This window comes from Maylandia zebra, linkage group LG22, assembly GCF_041146795.1.
Source record: "Maylandia zebra isolate NMK-2024a linkage group LG22, Mzebra_GT3a, whole genome shotgun sequence".
Lineage (NCBI taxonomy): Eukaryota > Metazoa > Chordata > Actinopteri > Cichliformes > Cichlidae > Maylandia > Maylandia zebra.
The window spans coordinates 13661484-13682691 of NC_135187.1; the positions used below are offsets into that span (position 1 = coordinate 13661484).

Here is a 21208-nt window from a genome sequence, read left to right on the forward strand (position 1 = left end):
CAGCGGAAACCAGAAGCCTTTGGCAAGGAGGACTTTAATTCTACACAATAATACATATATACAGTTTTATACGCTTTAATTTCATACAAAAAAAACAAGTCATGTACAGGTTGGCGGTGGGGACTATGACCTAGAAGAACTCATAATAAATACCATCAACAGGGGCTGTGTGCTTAACCTCGATAGAGAGACGTAAGGTCTAAAAATGTCAAACATGGAAAAGGCAGTTATTGGAGTTTGAATGAGTGGGAATGTTCCCACAACTAATGCTTACGTAAACCACTGAGCAAAACATAAACGCGTTGCCCACTCCATCCAACAGACACACACTCTCACACCCAGAAATCATTGCATGACAACATATTTATCATATAAGAGAGGCAGCAAAGATCCATGTAGGGGGAGTGTCCCGTCATTATTATCTTCTTACATTACTGGTGAATAGTAATAAACACACTAATTTATGGCAGATTCTCCATATAGGGGACATTTCTTTTATAAAACAAGAAGTCTATGTGCAGGTCTTTAATTAACAACGTAGACAAGAAGTTGAGACACTTGCCTCTGCCACAGATGTTTGCAATACTTTCCAATTTGAATGATCAGATGTTTGTATAACAGAATCTCTTCTCCATGTCTCCTTTTTTTACCCTTTCCTTTCACCTCAGAATCGGAAGACTTTTTCATCTCCAAAGCTGATTCTTTTTTTGATGACAGACTCTGGTAGCATTTCCTTATTTTCTTTACATGCTGGTTAAAATAACAGGTAAACAGAAAGAAGGGTGGAAGGTGTTTCAGAAGTCTAAAGGAAGACAGGAGCTGCATAGTGGGCTACTTTGGATACAAACAATCTTCCATTTAAAGATTTTTTTTTTTGCCTCTGCCGAGGTGAGAACTAGAAAAGACTTCACTCTTTCCCCCACATCTTCTGTGGCTTATTTTCAGTCTCTGCTGCAAAAACATGCCTCTTGTGGCTACAGAGATTGACGCCAGAGGAGTGAGAAGTTAAGGTGTCCATGCTTTAATGACAGATGAGGCCCCAATTTATTCAACAGTTCCCACTGCTCCACACAGAAAGGACTGTAAACCCTTCATCATTCAGTCTTTGGAGGGTTGTGGGTCACCGGCTGATGTCCCGGTTGCCCTCCCAGCTCTTGGTGCCTGCAGCCTCACTGATCCCTAAGTTCTCAAAGAAAGGGTGTTTTAGAGAGTCAGCCAGTGCAAGCCTCTTGGAGGGCTCATACTCCAACATGCTTTCGATGAGGTCAAACAGCTGGTGGTGCTCTTCCGCCTCGGACAGCAGATATCGCTGAAAGAAGGGGGAAAAAAAAAAGAAAAAGAAAAAAAGTGGAAATTAGTGGCAATAAAAAAAAAAAAAAAAAGAAAACTCCAACATGAAATACAAGAAACATCTGTTGCATCATACAGGGAACTTTTCATCCCCACTAATCATCAAATTCATGCCCTTCTCACTCACTCCACTTACCCGTAATGGTTTGCAGTTTTCTCTAACATATTTTCCCGCTGAGGAGCTCTCATCCCAATCAAGACGACCACGATAGAAGTATTTCTGCTTCCTGAGAGAGTAAGATTAGTTTAAAATGTTGCTTTAAAAATATGTTTGCATCAGGCACATTTTTAATTTTTTCACATTTTTTCCTTTACTTGTGTTTTTATGTTCTCTTACCGAGTTTTACGAATCATCCTGGAGGGCACTGGTCCCAGGATTCTTTCCATCATAGCCAAATGTTCCCTGTTGTCATGAGTCTGCAAAAAATATAAGATAAGCAAGAATGAGAGGGGAAAAGACTCACACAGAAAGGAAGAGAGTGATTCAGTAGATAATCAGAATTTAACTACTTCAGGTTCTGCTGTTGCATATGGTGTCTTCGGTTTTAGAGAGCTCACCAGTGGCAAGGGTTCATTCTTACCAGCACTGAATAATTGTACACTTGCATTTACAAGGACCCATTTACATTAGAGCTTTAACTAATAGTTGAGATTTCAGCAAATAAATCAGTTTACAAAAAGTAAATAAAAGGCGTATTCTGCTGAAACAAACTGTGTGCTGCCGTGTACCTGAAACAAAGTGAAGCCCAAGTAGTACTCAAACAGGATACAGCCAATGCTCCACACATCGCAGGGATGACTCCAGCCCAGCTCTGAAACACAAAAGTATAAGTACACTAAACCACCACAGGATTACAAGAGGACAGGATTACCACCTTGTGATTGTAAGCTTCCCACAACCAGCCACGTTTTAATTTACATCCATTTCTGGCCAGATTCACTCAGTGTTTGCAGTGATGACTGGGAATGAATTTAACAGGAAAGACAGACACACACACTCTCTACTTCTAAGTTTAGGCTTAAAACTTTCCTTTTTGACAAAGCATATAACTTGGGGCTGGACCAGGTAACTGTGAATATTGAGTATCAAGCCTGGTTCTGCCAGAGATTTCTTCCTGTTTAAAGGGTTTCTTTTCCTCCAAAAGTTTTTCGTTTGCACCGTCACCAAAGTGTGTTTTTGGTCATTTGGTCATTAACAGACCAGAAATTATATATCAGCACAATCTCTGTTTCTATCTCCCACTTATAATGCCCGGGAACGTGTTTTTGAACAACATTATGTTACAGTCAGTTGATCTTTTATCATCAATTACTTATCAGTACATTATTGAGTTTAAAGCAACATGCACACTGGAAAGGATTCGCATGCTTGCTGAAGTCACACAAAAAACATTCAAATGATCCAATTTGTTTTTGATGCGAGTCATTTTGCACTCCTTACATCAACCAGCCCCAATTTATCTCAGCATAAACTGCTTTCAGTAGATACTTATTGTACCACTGATGATACACTTGTGTAAAAGTGAATATTTCACATACTTGAATATCACATATCATAAATCCCATTTGCTTTTCCTAACAGAGCAATCAGCCTGTGCCTGTTTGAACCCGTTTCTCTTTTTTTTGTTTGTTTGCTTTTTAAAATAACTTCAAAGCAAACTTTTGGTCTTCCAGGCAAAGCATATTGTGTCAACTGAAAAAGCCACAGCTGCTCATGTGACTGGGCCAAAGATTTGTGGATATAATCACAAAACCATCTACTGCACATCTATAGCAGTTCTCACCTAATATGACCTCAGGGGCACGGTAATGCCGCGTGGACACAATGGTGCTGTGGTGCTCGTGGTCAAATGTGGCACTGCCAAAGTCCACCACGCGTACTGCCGTGCTCTTAACAGTCCGCTCCTCTCGTTTCTGGAAGATGACACGCATGTTTTTCAGAAATGCCCATCTTTCTCTCAGGAGTAAATCTGCAGTAGAGAAGCTTAGCTTTTTTTCCCCTTAAAATATAGCAACACGTGTTTTCATATCTATTCATCATAACTGCCAGCAATAAGTAACAGGAAAACTTTCCTCCACCTACAAGAAAGGTGATACATTTTCATAAAAAACTTTTTTTTTCTTCATATGTAAAATGAACAAAAAGTAGCCCTTGAGTTTTGGAACCAACCTGCCTATAAACAAATATGATTGTTGGGTTTTTGTTTTGTTTTTTTAAACTGTTTTCCTTGACTCTTACCTTCTCTACGTTGTAGGACATGGTGAAGTCTGAGTTGACAAACAGGATGTTCTCAGGCTTGAGGTCTGTATGTGTCAGCTTATTGTCGTGGAGAACTACGGAGGTAAAAAGCAACCTTCACTGATTAAGTTATTCAAAATTGTCAGTTACCTTGCATCACTTTATACAAACTGTCTACTCACCATTTATTACAACATATAATACTAATCATAATACTAATAGAAAAGCATCAGAAAAGCACTACTAGAATATCTCAGTAAAACCAAAATGAGAACATTAACAACAGTAAACAAGTTAAAGGGCTTGGTGAGGATATGTAGCTTTTATTTACTAAAGACAAACTTGATAAGTCAGTGGGGCCAACACCCTTTTTGCTATGATGCCCTCCTGTGGTAAATGTCTACCACAAACACCAGATGATTTGAACAAGTATAATCATCAAGTCAAAAGCTAAATTACAGCTCAAGTTATAAGAATCAATGTCTTCCCTTTTCACAGTATTCCTAATTCCCATCCAATTTATCTGTAAATTTCACAGACCATAAAGATACAACTTACATTTCACAGCAAGACAGATTTGGTAGGCCATGTGTCTGACGTGACCAATTGAGTAGGGCAGGTAGTTGTTTTCCTTCAGAAAGTCAAAGGTGCTCAGAGCTAGCAGCTCAAAGGAGATGCACATGTGACCGTGGTAGTCAAACCAGTCATACATCTGTACACATAAACTGCAAGACAGACAAAGCATGGGAGGTTCAGGGAGTGAGCTGACAAATTCACTTCAATCACGTAAACCAGCTTAAACCTCGGAGTGAACACAAGACACTAAGCAATACAGGTTTAACCACAGTGCCGTATGACTGAGTCAGAACTCACAATTTGTTATCCGGATCCTTTTCATTGATCTTCTCCAGTACATTGATCTCCAAGCGAGCTGCTTCCTTGTATTTCTCCACATTCTTGATAATTTTCAGAGCAACGTGGGCTCCTCCCCTGTAAAACACAAGAGATTATGAATACAAACACTAGCGTGATGAAACACACAACATGCCTTAATTTTTTTTTTTTTTTATGTAATCCCTGTGTGCAGCCCTGAATGCTAAACACTAGCACTTGTTTATTTATAGATTCAAGACAGAGTAGTTAACCGCCTGGCTATGAGAGCAAAGGCTCCAATTATCAAGTTATTTATAGGACGGGAAAAAAAATAAAAAATAAATAAATATGTATATATATATATATATATATATATATATATATATATATATATATGAAAAGTCACTGCAGCAGTTCCAGCTGGTTGGAGGACATTAACCCATAACGACGGTACATCACGATCTTAAGGCCCTGGGCATGAACATGAACTGATGGACATTTCTAGCTCTGTCACAAGAAAATAAATCTTCCGCAGGGAGAGAAGCACAAATAGCCCCTGTTCACATGAGGGGCTCACAGTCACAGGGGACTAAAATACTCTTGAGCTGATTTTCAGTATACATCACAATGTGGTGAACAGAACCAGAATTAAAATCAGAAATGTCTTTCTGCCATGTCTGGTGTGATAATGTGACTCTAAAATTACCAATAATGAACAATCTCAACAAGTTACTTGAAACATAAAACACTGTTTACCTTAATAAAAAAAAAAACTATGTAAATCCTTTGTGCTGTCATTGATTCACAGTGGTCCGTAAATTGTATTGCACAGGTACAGCAACAGACATAGCGATAATTTAAGACTAATTATTTTTCTTATGAAATTTCAGGCTGTTCATCATCACTATCTCTGAAGAAATTCTGGCCAATCAAAAGCCTACAAACAATAACACAGTGAGACATCAAAAAAAGAAAATAAAGGTGCACAGCCTGGAAATCAGTTTTCCTTATTCACATGTAAAAGTAGAAACAAACTTCTCAAAAACCTTCACCCTGGCATGAGTTTTTCAAAGGTCAAGGCAAAATGGATAGAAAAGGCTATTTTTTTCCCAAAATACATGTGGCTGTAACCATAAATAAAAGACATTTAGAGAGGTAGTTTCTTTCTCCTACAGAGGGTTTTATGCAATACCGGTACTGGTCCACCATGCTCAATACAGGCTGCATGTTGCCCATGTACTAAAAATGGGTTAAACACCTCTGATGTATCCTAATATCACAGCCCAAAACAAGCACAGAGAGGCTTTTGTTTCTTGTTGCTGAGGAAACAACAATTCCCTAATGAACTACTAAGACACCCAGAGACTGAGAGCTCACACACCTGCGATGGTCAATGCACCGCATCACCCTGCCAAAGGTGCCTTCCCCCAAAGTGCTGACAATCTCATCTGCAACACAGTACAAAGAGAAAAAAAAACAAGAGAGGGAGAGCGGGGGGGAAAAAAAAAGAAGCATTAGAAATGTGGACTCGTGCAGGAATACACAATGCAAAAGTGTAGACAGGCGAATCAGTGCTAGCGCCCATCCCCTTTCCGAATTGCTGCCTACTGAGTCTGGCAGGCTTAAAACGTTGCGCGTAAGGCTATGGTAACTAAATGGTGTTATGATGTAAACCAAAGGGGGCAAACATAAAGCACTCCCTTCCTTTGATTACCAATTTGCAGTCATTGAACCTATTAGAGTGCATCCTTTTGTCTTTGCCCAAAACGATACAAATGCTGTATAAACTTGAAACATTAAAAATAATATGTATTGTAATCATTCTCAAATGAAGCATTTAATGTAAAGAAAGTCTTAAAATGTGCACTGGTTGTTCTAACCTTAGTGAAATTTGCTAAATAAGTGATGTGACCCTGAAACCATCCGAGTGAAAAACATCTAGCTTAAGTTACAGATTTAAAACTGTAACTGAGTTGTAAGCTAAAGCGCAACATAAACAAACAGCTGCAAATTGGATTTCTAAGTTTAGGAAAGTCAAATAACCTGTGAAACATAAAGGAAATGCTCCACAGCTTAAAAATCTTAGAAAAAAAAAAAAAAAAAAAAAAAAAAAAAAAAGCAGATTGTATCTAAAGTCCCTCCTAAAATCTTCAACATTCTTGCAATCCACCCTGCTATTTCAGCTAGAGCGAAGAGCATTCTAGCACGGCATCATCATCATCATGATCATGATCATCAGGCACTCCCCATGTCATGTAAATGCTCTATGCTTTAATACTCATATGGAGAAGGGTTACGATAGAGTAGTGGCAGTGAGTACATCTCTCTTGCAGGACGTCCCCACTCCGACAGATCAGGTGCCCTTCCTCGTCGTCCCTCACACTCAGTGCACGCGTCCGGCTGTTGCTCCGCTGTATTCACACCCAAACGGCCATCAGCAGGTCACAACACGACCGAAGGGGACAGGGGGGGTTTCAGGGGCAGCCGCAGCCACGGCGTCAGGTGGCACAGGTGGATGAGGAGGGAGGAGGAGGGTGGTAGTTGATGTAGTTGTGGTTGTAGGTGGGTTTCATGGTCATTGGGCGATTCACGCATGACACCACGTGAAGGAAATATATAACGATAGGGATATAGTGCAAGGGAACAAGTCAAAGATCACATGTTGTCCTCTGCTCCTCTCCCGCCCCCCTACCTTTAAACCACAGCTGCTTACAAACAAGGAAGCAACTGGCACATCCATTCATCAACGCAACAACCAATTAAAACAATAATATATATAACTACTTCAAAACTTTGCAACAAGATGAAAGATAAAATAACAACGCCATAAACATTCAAGCAGGACTTCTTTAAAGATAATCCCAGCAGTTATACTACATCAAATTCAAACCTTTTCCTCATTTATGTTCATAATAATACTTAACAGGTGTGATTAACCACACCCCACACAAAAAGAAATAACTAGAGCCAACTCATTTTAAATGCCAATAAATTTTAATAAAAATCTAATGCACTATGGTTGGCAGAACATTTTCACTTTTTTCATCATTAAAAAAAATAATAATAATAATAATTGCAAGAGCCAAAACAAAAATCACAAGGCTTTCTGCCCTCTTATGAATAAAAAAAAATAAAGTAATAAATTACAGTAACAATTATCGGTGACAAAATAGTGGCTGAAGTACTAAAAAGTGTCTGTATAAAAATGAAAATGCTCTACCATAAAAAGGAGAAAGAATTTTTGAAAACAAAGAGCCAATTAGAGCCAAACCCACCTATTCACAAATATAATAAAACCCCTGTGACAGAACAAAAATAAATCATAAAGGTTTTACTACTTACCAAATCTAGGGGCTGTAAAGAAAAGGTTAGGACAGGACAGAGGCAGAGAGAGCTGAGTGAAAGAAACAGGAGGTGGAGGTAGAGGATGAAGACTTAAAGCACAAACTCAGGTCTGGCTGTACTCACCGAGGAGGATGCGCTATAGGACCTGGTTCTACGCCGCCTTCGTTTGTGCTTACGCCTGCTGCCTTTCCTCCGGTACGACTCTTCTTGTTCACGCTCCCTCTCACGGCCGCGTCTGTAGTCGTACATGTTCGGCGAGAAGTCACGTGGATAGTAACTTTCGGCTGCTCCATGTGGCTCCCTGTCTCTGTCGCGTTCTCTGCTCTGATCAAACCGTCTGTATCCCTCGCAGTATCTTCTGTCAAACGGTCGTTGTTCCACTGACCGATTGTCATAGCTGCGACTGAATAAGTGAGCAGAGAAATATCCTGAAACCTTAGGACTGGCAACCAATAATAAAGTGAAAGAGGGTTAAATATAACATGAAAGAGTAAAAGCCCAAGCTAATTTGATCATAACGCACCTCCGTGACCGTACATAGCTTCCTTCCTGTCTGTGTCCACGTCCCCTCCTGTCTCGGTCTCTTTCTCTGTCACTGCTGGAGGAGTAAGTCGGCGTTCTTCTGTGTCGATGTCTTCGCCCTCTGTCTCGGTCTCTGTAACGATCCTGGTAGCTGGCTCGACTGTCTCTTTCCGAGGACGAGTATCGTCTTGTGTGAGGCATCTGGTGTAAAAAGGAAACAAATTAGCACAGAGTACCAAAATATGTTTAAGGAAAGTCACTCCTTACATTCAAATTATTGGAGCAGCTGATCACTGCCAAACTCATGGGATTTGAGGGACTAAATACCTGCACGTTTCTCGTGTGTAATTACAGACCCCCCCACAATACCGTAAAGTTCAGAGTTATTCCCCAAAGGCTCAAATCAGGACTGTGTATATCAGCACAGCTTTTCCACATATGGGTTCACAAAGCAAAAATCGGTGTTACCTTACTGAACAATACTCCCTTTACTTTTTATTTTTTGACCTTTCGCCAATAAAAACGTATTAAACCTTAAGTAATTTGAACTCCGCACAATCCAGAAGTCTCGCGAGTCTTCTGGGTTCCCTGATTTAACTGTCGTTATGTTTTAAGAATTTAAATTGAAAGTAAAAAGACAATTTCATAACAAACTTTATTGTCAACTTGGAAACAGGCACTTTTAGCATCATACGTTCAACTGCATGACAAGTGTAAATATTATTTTTACTGTTTAATTAAACTACCCTTAACCTAGAACTAGACATTTCTGTAAACGTGGTTATATAGGAGGCCACCCTCAGAACAACAGTTCAACTTTCCTTCATGCCTAAAAAGGCAACAAAATTTTCCAAAGGACCTAAAACTATGCGCAAAACTATTGCAACGGGTCTGAAAATACTGAAAATAAGAAGAACAGCGTTCAAATGAGATGATATAGCTATAATAACCCTGTTGCATGACCATAATAAACTTGACAACCCCCAAACCACACAGCGGTGCATCAAACCATTGCAAAGCCATTAGCACTGTAGTCAGAAGTAATTATTAGAGCAAATGAGTTCAGTTGAGCTTTATCCAACGCAAAGTGAAAGCACAAGTAAATGCCAAGTTAATAAATTGGTCGTGGCTACTCATTAAGCGTTGCCTATGCTGTTTACACACATTCCAAGACGATGCAACACTCGTTAAACGTAAGGCTAAATTACCGTTAAGGTCGTTAATCTCTGCATGGATTAGTAAAATTAAGCATCTTTAACACTCCAGCCCATTTACTAACAGCACCAACATTTCAAAGCCAGGAGAGAAGTAACTAATCAACAAGCGACGTAGTATCTATTAGCATGCACTGCTAGCAACTAGCTAATGTAAATAATTTGACCGCCATCTTAACTTAGCTACGTTCGTCAAGCTAACTTGCTACTTACGCTAGCAGCCGCGCTAACTGCAGAATCGCTATGTAGCTTATTTAAATAAACACGGTGTTTACCGTTTTAGCAGCGAGCCCTGTACGTTTATCCCACAAAAAATCCGTGGTGGCGTTCCACTTTTCTCCTCTACCTTCTCGCCAGCTCGATGTTCAAAGCTCTTTTGCTATCACCTAGCCAGTTTCTTTTTTCTGTCTGCTTAGTACAGCTAGTTCTGGTTCAATTCGGCGCTCGTACCGCCCTCCTGTGCTCAAATGTGGCTACTCCGTTCGAAGGTAGACATCCACAAGGAACTAGTGAGGAATTACCACCCCAACCTACAACCGTTACAAGTCCTTATTAAATTATGGACAGCTGATTTTTTTATCAGCTACCTTTTAACTTTTGTTTTCTCCATGTCCAAATATTTGACTTACTGTTTTAAACCTTTTAAAATGACATACCTGTGGTGGTATACAAATTACTATGGAGAAAGGGCAGTGAACAGATTTAGGAGGAAAGGCTGAGATGGTTTAGACGTGTAGATGAAGGATAGTGGATATAATGGAGGCAGATGGCGGCATTCTTGCTTTTATAAGCTTTTACATGTTAAGTCACACATTTTGATTTTAATTCCTTGTAGTTTTATTACAAACATTTTGATTTATTTCTTTGGTAAAAACAACTTGAAAATGAGCTGCAGACTTTGCAGCCACACACATATGAAAGATGCCCTCTTTTTCACTTTTTCAGATTAACACATAATAAGTTTGAACCTACTTAGAAATTTTTATTTTCGTTCAGCTGTACAAAATCTGTTATAAAATGAATACATTTGCATCAGTACCATCTGCACGATCTGAAGGCATTATCCCCAGGAGTAAGAGAAAAGCACAGTAGAACAAACTTAAAGCATCCTCATAGTCCATCAGTTTGATGATGGTGATGGCTCTAAACCACACAAAACAGGGAAACAGAGAGACTAGTAAGCCAGCAGGGATAACCAGGATAACATAATTTTTCTCCACATACGAAAGTAGTTTACCATTGACTGAGGTAGTGTTACTCTTCCGCCCGTCCTCCTTTTAAGTCTTATTTAAATTCTCATTCACACTAATCATTTGTTCCAAGCAACTGGAGCCTCGGTAGATCCACTCCTTATGATCATCATCCTAAACATGAAATGAACACACTACAGTAAGTCACACAATTGAAATAAATATAACAGGATTTAAAAAAAACAGGAACAACTTAAGATGGAACAGACCAGAAAAACAACTTCCATCAAACTGCAGTCGATCTCCAGTACTTTACACCTCTGCAGGAATCCGTTACGTTCCACGTTTACCGTCTGTCCGACATGGTACTGCGTCATGGGTGGATAAGGCCACTTCTTTAAATAATTCTGCATGAAAAGCTTGTGCTTTTCATCTAGGATATCATCCAAAGGGTTCTCCACTGTCATAGAAAATGGAAAATCTTCTTAGTAGCAGTATTATAATAGCAGCTGCTGTGGACAGCAAGTATAGAAGAATTAGGATTCTGGATTTTATAAAATTAGATATTATGGACTTGACAACACCAGCTGTCATAAGACGACAGGCGGGGTACACCTGGACAGATCGCTAGTCTGTCACAGGACTAACACAGAGACAGACAACCATAAATAACCTGAACTTACGCGGTTTGCAAACCATGTGCATTGCACGTAAGCTAGCATACACTGGAGTGTGATCATCAGTAAAAATCAGGAACCTGGAATATAAAAATTAAAAGCAATTTTACACTTTTTTCCCACCTTCACAATCTGAATTTATCACCAGAGTAAAACACACTAACCTCATGCGGTTTTTTCTGGAGGGGACCTCTGCCATGAAACCAGGCACGAACTGGTCGTCTTTGCTCCGGACCACCACACGCGCACCGACAAGCAACTCATTCACCTTTGGCATGTGTTCAAAGGCAATGTGGTGACCAGACACTAGGCTCCTCCCCTTCTCCTTAAAGTTGACCTTGTATTTCACCCTGCCGTCTTCTGAAATGATTAAAGAAACATTGGAAACACTTCAGATTATACCACATTTGCTTCTACGTACTGCTTTTCTTGAAAGAAGAAATGTCAAATACAGGTGCATTTGTTAAATTAAATGGGGTTTTTTCTCATATCAAATGTATCTATTTTCTTTGAGAGCGTAATCAAAAGCGCTTAAGCGCCAGCTGTTAAGTTACAGCATCACAATCTGTGTCAAAATGTGCTGCCAGAGGAATTCAGTTGGTGAGGCCCAAACACCAACAAACTTTAAACTGTGGTAATGTCACTCATATGTCATATCGCATGGTGTGTGTAATAACAACAAGCACAACCACGACCACTCAACAAAATATAGAAGAAAAAAAAAAAAGAGTAGAAAAAAAAAATCTAAACGTTGCTAGTCTAGCCTCAACTATGGGACACGGATATGTAAGAAACATACCTTCCTTTAGCATCACATAATTTCTTTTGTTTACTTTGAAGTTTAACATTTTTGTTATCTTAGCCACCAGAGCAACAGTGTGTCGAGCTCTGCTTGCCGTGACATCCTGATGACAATCAGTGTCAACAGAGCTACAGAATGTCTCCAAATAAATGCAATTCATTGCTTAACGTACTCACTACCTCAAAGCCATTTCACAGATTACACTGATTAAATGTCAACCAACATTCCCAACTACACAAAACAAGACGTCTTTAATCGACGAGTAGCTGTCAAGCTAAAGACAAATGTGAAACTTTACAATCTGCTTTGTGCTTACCAATAGAGCCTTTTCTTTATTATTCTTACCCTTTGTTATTATTTCAACAATTGTCCCTGGATGCCAGCTCAAAGGCCTCTTTCTGGCCAGGACCTTCATGTTCACACTGATCTCTTTTTGTGGCACCGCAGCAGGGGTCTTTGTGGATGAGGACTGAGAAGCAGCTGATACAGTGGTTACAGGAGTTACTCCTGTCGGCGTAAAAGGAGCAAAATGTCATTTGACGATTGGATAGATCTTATGATTTCTGTGTTTGGAAATCTGGTAGTGATCTGTTCCTCAGTGTACAAAGCAAGATCTTTAAATTTGCCAATATTTTCTACTCTTCAACAATATAATACAGCTTTAAATCAGCTTAAAAACACACAAATCCCCACATAAACCTAAGATCTGGGCAAAAAAAAAAAAGGGCGTTTTTTATGTTTTTCCATAATGTATATTTTGTGGTCATTACCTAAAGCGCTTGCTGGTTTTGGCGATGTTTTCGTTGCCTTGCTCTCAGCACTTGTGTTTGTGTCGGCTTGTGATGACTTTGCCGTTTTGCCTTTTGCATCAGGAACTGTACCCGCTTGCTGCGTCAGTGTTTTCACTGGGCTGCTTTTGGCGCTGCTTTCTGCGTTTGTTGTCAGAGTCGATGTCTTTGCTCCGCTTCTGATGGAGTTTCTTCTCTCCTGATGTGTTGTGTCATTCTTAGTGTGTTTTCCATTCTTTTTGGCCATTTTTTTCCTCTTGTTTGAACGTGTATTTGAAATAGAAAAGTCGGTATCACTCGAGTCTCCGCTGGGTTCCCACTGCATGTCAGACCCATCAGTGCCTAAAGACTCATCTTCACTCCAGTGATTCTGAGGTGATGGAGGAGATAGAGAGCTGGTCATTTGAGATCCAGTCATTCTGGTCAGGACCACTACTGGGCTCTTCAAAGCGAGAGGGTGTTTTTTTCTCAGAACTCTTTCTTGTTTTTCGCTGTCTTTTGGCTTAGATGAAAAAGAAGCCGAGCCATCAGAAGCCAGAGGTCTGTGGACTTGAGTTTCTGAGGGAGCAGACTCGCATGACAGTGGTGATGCTTGTCCTAAAAACAGTAAAAATCACAGGTTAAATTGTAGCTTTCAAACAAACCTACCAAGTGCACATTTTTTAATTCAATTTTGCTTTACCACAGCTTGCTTGGTTATTGTCATCGTCCAAATCTGTGTCGCTGTACTCCCATTCCAACAATGAGTAAAGTTTCTTGACAGTATCCTCACATGCAGCCACAGACCTGAATGACAAAAACAAAGAGAAATGAATGAAGAGAAGATAGAAAACACAGAGAAAGTAACCAGTGTACAGGCTCTGATATTTAACATAGCACATTCATGCCTCGGAAGAGATTCTGGCAAATCATCAGGCGACTCAGGAGGGGAAAGTCGTGCTCTACCTGCACTGTGTATAGTGCAGGTGGAGCACTGCTGACTTTGACTAAGAATATTGTCGTGCGGTGGAAGGAATACTTATTAATCCCACTGACACATCTTTCGTAGAGGAAGCAGAGTCTGGAGAAAAGGGGGACCACGGTCCTCAGCCAGAAAAACGGTTGAGTTGCCACTCCAGGTCAGAGACAAGTAACTTCCCCGAGTGGAGGTGCTTAAGTATCTCTGGGTTTTGTTCACTAGTGCAGTGACTAAAAGATCGAGATCGCGGATACAAGCAGCAGAAATTAGCTTTCTCCGAAGGGTGGCTGACCTCTCCCTTAGAGATAGGGTGAGGAGTTGGCCATCTGGGAGGGGCTCAGAGTAGAGCCACTACTCCTCCACATCAAAAGCAGCCAGCTGAGGTGGTTCGGGCATCTGACAAGGATGCCTCCTTGGTGAGGTGTTCCGGCATGTCCCACCGGGAAGAAGCCCCAGGGAAGACCCAGGCACGCTGGAGAGATGATATCTCTTGGCTGGCCTGGGAATGCCTTGGTGTTCCCCCATACAAGCTGGAGGAGGTGGCCGGGGAGAGGGAGGTCTGGGCTTTTCTGCTTAGGCTGCTGCCTCGGATAGGAAAATGGATGGATGGCATCCATGCCATCATAAATACATAAAGAATCATCACATTTAGAACAAAATCGTGTCTTTTAAAGAAAGCCAAAACAACTTTTTTTTATCTTAAATTTTTTATCTTATATCTTAATATGTTATGCAATGTTCTAGTTAGTGTGCGTTGTATAAAAAGTAAAGGATACACTCAGTACACTTAGTGCCCAGGTTGCAAAAAAAAGAAAAAAGGTTATCTACAACACACATTGTTAGAAGCCTGTAGAAGGACGTGTTATTTTGGGACAGTTTTAAGGCAAAGTAGGTGGGATTAACTAAATGTCATTAAAAGCTCAGCAGGGACTACCCTATTCAAGCACTTGCATGAAATTTTTATGCTTTTGCTTCCTTGCAAGAATAAATTATTAATAAATTATGATATATGTCAATTACAGTAGATATTCATTTAGAAAGCTAAAAACAGACAGAGAAGTTCCTCTTTCTATCACGGTCAAAGGAGCTTGCAAAGAAAAGCGTCTGGACTTCTTTAAGTTGCTTGGAGACGTTTCACCTCTCATCCGAGAAGCTTCTTCAGTTCTAAGGTCAAATGGTGGAGAGTCCCAGATTTAAACCTAGTTGGAGTATCCCCCCGCAGAGGGACAAAAGGACCCCCTGATGATCCTCTAATCGCCTGAGCCAAGGTGTGAAACTGGGTGTGGGTCCCAATCAGTCAGGGTTTCGGGTGAGCTCATTGTGAAACCTGGCCCCACCTTATCATGCGAATTCCTGAGGTCAGATGGCCCAGGATGTGAGTGGGCGTTAAGGCGTCTGGGGAGGGAACTCAAAACTGGATTATAGATGGCAGAGAGTTGGTGTCGTAAACCACCGCCTCTGTTCAAAGATGGTCGCTCACAGTGGACATACAGGGAGTGCAGAATTATTAGGCAAATGAGTATTTTGTCCACATCATCCTCTTCATGCATGTTGTCTTACTCCAAGCTGTATAGGCTTGAAAGCCTACTACCAATTAAGCATATTAGGTGATGTGCATCTCTGTAATGAGAAGGGGTGTGGTCTAATGACATCAACACCCTATATCAGGTGTGCATAATTATTAGGCAACGTCCTTTCCTTTGGCAAAATGGGTCAAAAGAAGGACTTGACAGGCTCAGAAAAGTCAAAAATAGTGAGATATCTTTCAGAGGGATGCAGCAGTCTCAAAATTGCAAAGCTTCTGAAGCATGATCATCGAACAATCAAGCGTTTCATTCAAAATAGTCAACAGGGTCGCAAGAAGCGTGTGGAAAAACCAAGGCGCAAAATAACTGCCCATGAACTGAGAAAAGTCAAGCGTGCAGCTGCCAAGATGCCACTTGCCACCAGTTTGGCCATATTTCAGAGCTGCAACATCACTGGAGTGCCCAAAAGCACAAGGTGTGCAATACTCAGAGACATGGCCAAGGTAAGAAAGGCTGAAAGACGACCACCACTGAACAAGACACACAAGCTGAAACGTCAAGACTGGGCCAAGAAATATCTCAAGACTGATTTTTCTAAGGTTTTATGGACTGATGAAATGAGAGTGAGTCTTGATGGGCCAGATGGATGGGCCCGTGGCTGGATTGGTAAAGGGCAGAGAGCTCCAGTCCGACTCAGACGCCAGCAAGGTGGAGGTGGAGTACTGGTTTGGGCTGGTATCAGCAAAGATGAGCTTGTGGGGCCTTTTCGGGTTGAGGATGGAGTCAAGCTCAACTCCCAGTCCTACTGCCAGTTTCTGGAAGACACCTTCTTCAAGCAGTGGTACAGGAAGAAGTCTGCATCCTTCAAGAAAAACATGATTTTCATGCAGGACAATGCTCCATCACACGCGTCCAAGTACTCCACAGCGTGGCTGGCAAGAAAGGGTATAAAAGAAGAAAAACTAATGACATGGCCACCTTGTTCACCTGATCTGAACCCCATTGAGAACCTGTGGTCCATCATCAAATGTGAGATTTACAAGGAGGGAAAACAGTACACCTCTCTGAACAGTGTCTGGGAGGCTGTGGTTGCTGCTGCACGCAATGTTGATGGTGAACAGATCAAAACACTGACAGAATCCATGGATGGCAGGCTTTTGAGTGTCCTTGCAAAGAAAGGTGGCTACATTGGTCGCTGATTTGTTTTTGTTTTGTTTTTGAATGTCAGAAATGTATATTTGTGAATGTGGAGATGTGATATTGGTTTCACTGGTAAAAATAAATAATTGAAATGGGTATATATTTGTTTTTTGTTAAGTTGCCTAATAATTATGCACAGTAATAGTCACCTGCACACACAGATATCCCCCTAAAATAGCTAAAACTAAAAACAAACTAAAAACTACTTCCAAAAACATTCAGCTTTGATATTAATGAGTTTTTTGGGTTCATTGAGAACATGGTTGTTGTTCAATAATAAAATTATTCCTCAAAAATACAACTTGCCTAATAATTCTGCACTCCCTATAGATGGCTTCTTTCACTCCTCTTTCAAACCATCTGTCCTCTCTGTCCAAAATGTGAACATTGGCATCCTCGAAAGAGTGACCTTTGTCCTTAAGATGCAGATGGACTGCTGAGTCTTGTCCTGTGGAGGTGGCTCTGCTATGTTGTGCCATGCGCTTGTGAAGTGGCTGTTTGGTCTCTCCAATGTAGAGGTCTGAGCATTCCTCGCTGCACCGTACTGCATACACCACATTGTTAAGTCTGTGTTTTGGAGTTTTGTCTTTCGGGTGAACCAGTTTCTGTCTGAGTGTGTTACTGGGTCTGAAATGCCATGCTTGGAGAAAACTCTCCTAAGTTTTTCTGATACACCGGCTACATAGGGGATGACAATGTTGTTGCGTCTGTCCTTCTTATCCTCCCTCGCTGGTGTCTGGTCTTCTTTTCTGTGCCTGTTTGCTGACTTTAAGAACGCACATTTAGGATAACCGCACGTTTTGAGTGCTTCCTTTACATGCGTGTGTTCCTTCTTTTTTCCTTCAGGCTTAGAGGGAACATGTTCTGCCCGGTGGTGTAGGGTCCTAATTACTCCAAGTTTGTGTTCCAGAGGGTGATGGGAGTCAAAGAGGAGGTACTGGTCCGTGTGTGTTGGCTTCCGGTAAACTTCGATGTTGAGGTTGCCATTCTCTTCAATGTGCACGGCGCAGTCCAAGAAAGGCAAACAGTCGTCCTTTGTGTCTTCCCTGGTGAACTTGATGTTTTTATCCACAGCGTTAATGTGCGCAGTGAAGGATTCCACTTCTTGTGTCTTGATTTTGACCCAGGTGTCGTCCACATATCTGTACCAGTGGCTGGGTACTCTTCCTTTGAAAGAGCCAAGAGCCTTCCTTTCCACTTCCTCCATGTAAAGGTTGGCTACAATAGGTGACACGGGGGAGCCCATGGCACAGCCATGTTTTTGTCTGTAGAAGCCTTCGATGTATTTGAAGTATGTTGTGGTAAGGCAGAGGTCTAACAGTGTGAAACTTTCTATCACATTCTTCCATATATGGCAATCTGTTTCACCCTCCAGGTGGTCCCTGAAGATTGACACTTTTCTTGACTCTTCTTCTGTCATCTGTTACTAGGCGAACTCAAATGCAGTTAGAAGCAAAATGTGTCCCAGGCCTTTAGCCTAGAATGAATACTATCATGTATGTTTGCAAGCGTGCATGCTTAAACCTTCTGTTGCTCTAGGTCACTTACACCATGGATCGCCTGGACATTCGCGCCACGCGAAGCTTAAGACCTTTAAATAGACCGAGCATCACTCTATATAAGCACAATCCTGCAATGTGTGTATAAAAATGATTACAGTTGCACATGCAATAAAAGGTTAATATGTAATTATGATCACACCTGCAATACAAGTTTTAATGTAAGGCCAACCGCTTCAATAAATGTATTAATGAAATGCTGATTAATGCAATGATAATGATGATAGTTATGAATAGTAGCAGTACAATATTTTTCTCATCTCCACACTCCATATATAACAATTCTTGACTGTTGCTCGTTTTTATTACATTTTATTCCAACAATGAACCAACAAGAGAATGAACCCCAAAACCAGTTTTTTGTGTGAGTAGTTAAGCATGTTAAAAGCATGTTTGTTTTTTTTAAAGATTGCCACACTTAATGCTTTCATATTCGTTTACAATGACAACACTCACTCGCAAAGTCTCAGGAGGCACGCGGCCTGTTCCTCTCTCCTTTTCAGCAGAGACTGCAGCTGATTGCATTTCTCCAGCAAATCCGGAGAGACCCGTTGGGTCTCCTTAGCCTTGTCTATTATCCAGCACTCCTCTCTGCTCATCTCAGTCTCATCTCCATCCATAGTTACTGCAACACACAAAGGTTTCACATATCAGAGATTAATTATTACTAATGTTATTCCAAAAAAGCATAGATTTTCTCATGATGCAGAAAAGAAATGAACAATGCAAAGTCCAAACATCTCAAAGACTTACACTTGGGGCTCCTAACACACTAGAAAAGATTGACATCACATCTCTTAGAGGAAGGTCAAGAGCCTTTGAGTGTTTACCTGCATAAATAAAGCACATATTAATAGAAAATGGTTACATTGTGCTGTGGTTTAGCTAACTTACCGCTGAAATGAATCACTAATTTATTGAGCTAGAATGTTTCTGGACAACATGGTGCATTCTAGTGAGAATAGGGAGCAGGTGAACGAGGTGGAGGTGCACTGGACAGAAAAGGAATTGCATTCAGTAGAAGAAAGACAGAACAATTGTTTGCATGACAGGGAGACGGGTGTAAAAATGACGATGCAGGAACCAGATATAGTGAAGAGGGATGAGTTTAAATAGTCAGAAAAGCAACAGAGAGGTGAAGAAGAGTCCTGGCGGTGATTCGTGACAGAATGATAGCAGCAAGAGTAAAACCAAAGGTTCACAACATGGTAGTGAGACTGGAGATACAAGGTTTAGAGACAGTGGCACTGTCAAAAAGACAGTAGGCTGAGCTGGAGATGTCAAAGTTGAAGATGCTCAGATTTTCACTGGGGTGACCAAAAGGAAAAGGATTAGAAATGATTATATCAGAGGGATAGCTTGGGTTAAACAGTTTGGAGACAGCTGAATAGGTGTGGTTAGAGATGGTGCTTGCTGCTTGCTTCGGCAAGCGCGTACGCTAAATTGGATACGATACAGAGAAGATTAGCATGGCCCCTGCGCAAGGATGACACGCAAATTCGTTAGAGATGGTGCAGAGGAAGGATACTGGCTATAATGGACAACAGATGCCAAGCGGGAGGGAAGGAGGAATACCACAGAGGAGGTGCATGGATGTCATGAAGGAGGAAATGAAGATGGCTGGTGTGAGAGAATAGGATGGAAAGGATAGAGTGAGATGGAGGCAAATAATCTGCTTTACTGGCCCTAAAGGGAGCATTTACTACAGGGAATGCTCCCTCATAAAACCTGAGGTATTTTCTCAGATTCTTGGAAATGTAAAATTCACATTTGATAAATTATTCAAACCAACCATCTATTACATGTAACCATGTCTTCATACTGTGTTACCACCATATAACATTTATAATGTTGCTATGAAGAAGGTCGTGGCTCAAGAGTTGGCAGTTCGTCTTGTAATCGGAAGGTTGCCGGTTCGAGCCGCGGCTTGGACAGTCTCGGTCATTGTGTCCTTGGGCAAGACACTTCACCTACTGCCTACTGGTGTTGGCCAGAGGGGATATATATATATATACATACATATTGGTGTATATACATATATATATTTGTACTATTCTTAGTTAGCGTATTGTCTGTCTTGTTAATGTTTGTTTATAATGGAGCACTGTAACAAAAAATAATTTCCCCCAGGGATCGATAAAGTATTCTGAAACCTGGCGAACATCTGGTTCCTCTGCATCTAGGTGTGCGGGCTCAAATAGGGGGGATTAAAAGTAAATCAGAAACACTTCTCAAGCTCAAGGTCGTATATTTTAAAAAAAAAAGACGTCCAGCCAGGATAAGGTGTTAAGGGCTTTACTAAAAATAACTAACTAAATAAATAAAAACCAAAACACCAGCATCTGATTTTGTCTTGAGACTTATTGGTCGAAGCTAGCATGGACTTCAATCAGTTAGCCGTGGAGACCGTTTCATCCTGACTCTGCGCCTCTTTATCGCACAAAGTGTATCCAACCTGATAACCATTCTTTTAATTTCAGCTAGATTAATTAATTTGATTAATTTTAATTTAAAATGTCAAATAAGAAGCAAGCCATACCTTAGCTTTGTTCTATGGTCTTCTTCTCTTCATGTTGCTGGGTAGACCTGTGAGACTCACTGCCGCCCCCTGCGTCCGGAAATACGACCGACAATCTTCTACTTCTTTTTAAACCGATTGCTATGTATGGAACGCAGAGTTATTATAGTTTTGCATTTTCTTATTAGTTTTACTTTATTTTTATTAGTCTTCCAGATGACTGGATGTTTAGTTGGTTCCAAAGAGCCTGAGGTGTGCCAAGAAAATATCCCCCACACCATCACTCCACCACCAGTCTGAACTGTTGACACAAGGCAGGATGGATTGATAAACATATGATTACACAACATTTGCCATCCAAAATGTTGCATCAGAAATTAGGATCGGTAAGACCATGCAACGTTTTCCAACTGCTGTGATCCATGGAACCTCAGTTTCCTGTTCTTA

General features: G+C 40.8%; 1 protein-coding gene and 1 non-coding gene across 8 annotated transcripts; one reads left to right on the forward strand and one right to left on the reverse strand.

Moving 5' to 3' along the window:
* Window positions 1-15: 15 nt before the first annotated feature.
* On the reverse strand, window positions 16-20872 carry clk2a (CDC-like kinase 2a). Of its 7 annotated transcripts, none has more exons than XM_076878985.1 (13): window positions 10781-10802; window positions 8331-8530; window positions 7931-8210; window positions 6783-6873; window positions 5844-5910; window positions 4463-4579; window positions 4148-4314; window positions 3590-3684; window positions 3135-3264; window positions 2080-2162; window positions 1688-1767; window positions 1487-1577; window positions 16-1309 (listed from the first exon to the last, which is right to left on the reverse strand). In XM_076878985.1, exons 1-13 carry the CDS (start codon window positions 10781-10783, stop codon window positions 1121-1123), a joined length of 1593 nt encoding a protein of 530 aa, XP_076735100.1. In that variant the 5' UTR covers window positions 10784-10802; the 3' UTR covers window positions 16-1120. The 7 variants fall into 7 exon arrangements, with proteins under 7 accessions (XP_076735100.1, XP_076735099.1, XP_076735102.1 ...); XM_076878984.1 differs by lacking the exon at window positions 10781-10802 and adding an exon at window positions 10583-10754; XM_076878987.1 differs by lacking the exon at window positions 10781-10802 and adding an exon at window positions 9819-10043.
* LOC143414816 (U6 spliceosomal RNA) lies at window positions 19659-19766 on the forward strand. Its single transcript, XR_013095496.1, has one exon. It is a non-coding gene; the product is annotated as a U6 spliceosomal RNA (small nuclear RNA).
* Window positions 20873-21208: the final 336 nt, after the last annotated feature.

Bases quoted from the DNA above. Each gene is read 5' to 3' on its own strand.
- clk2a (XM_004549022.4), bottom strand. From the start codon at position 9,561: ATGCAGAGATTAACGACCTTAACG. The intron at 4,315-4,462 runs GTGAGTTCTGAC...TCTGTCTTGCAG, and splicing joins AAGGATCCGGATAACAAATT to TTTATGTGTACAGATGTATG. The intron at 1,310-1,486 runs GTAAGTGGAGTG...CCCTTCTTTCAG, and splicing joins AAAACTGCAAACCATTACGG to CGATATCTGCTGTCCGAGGC.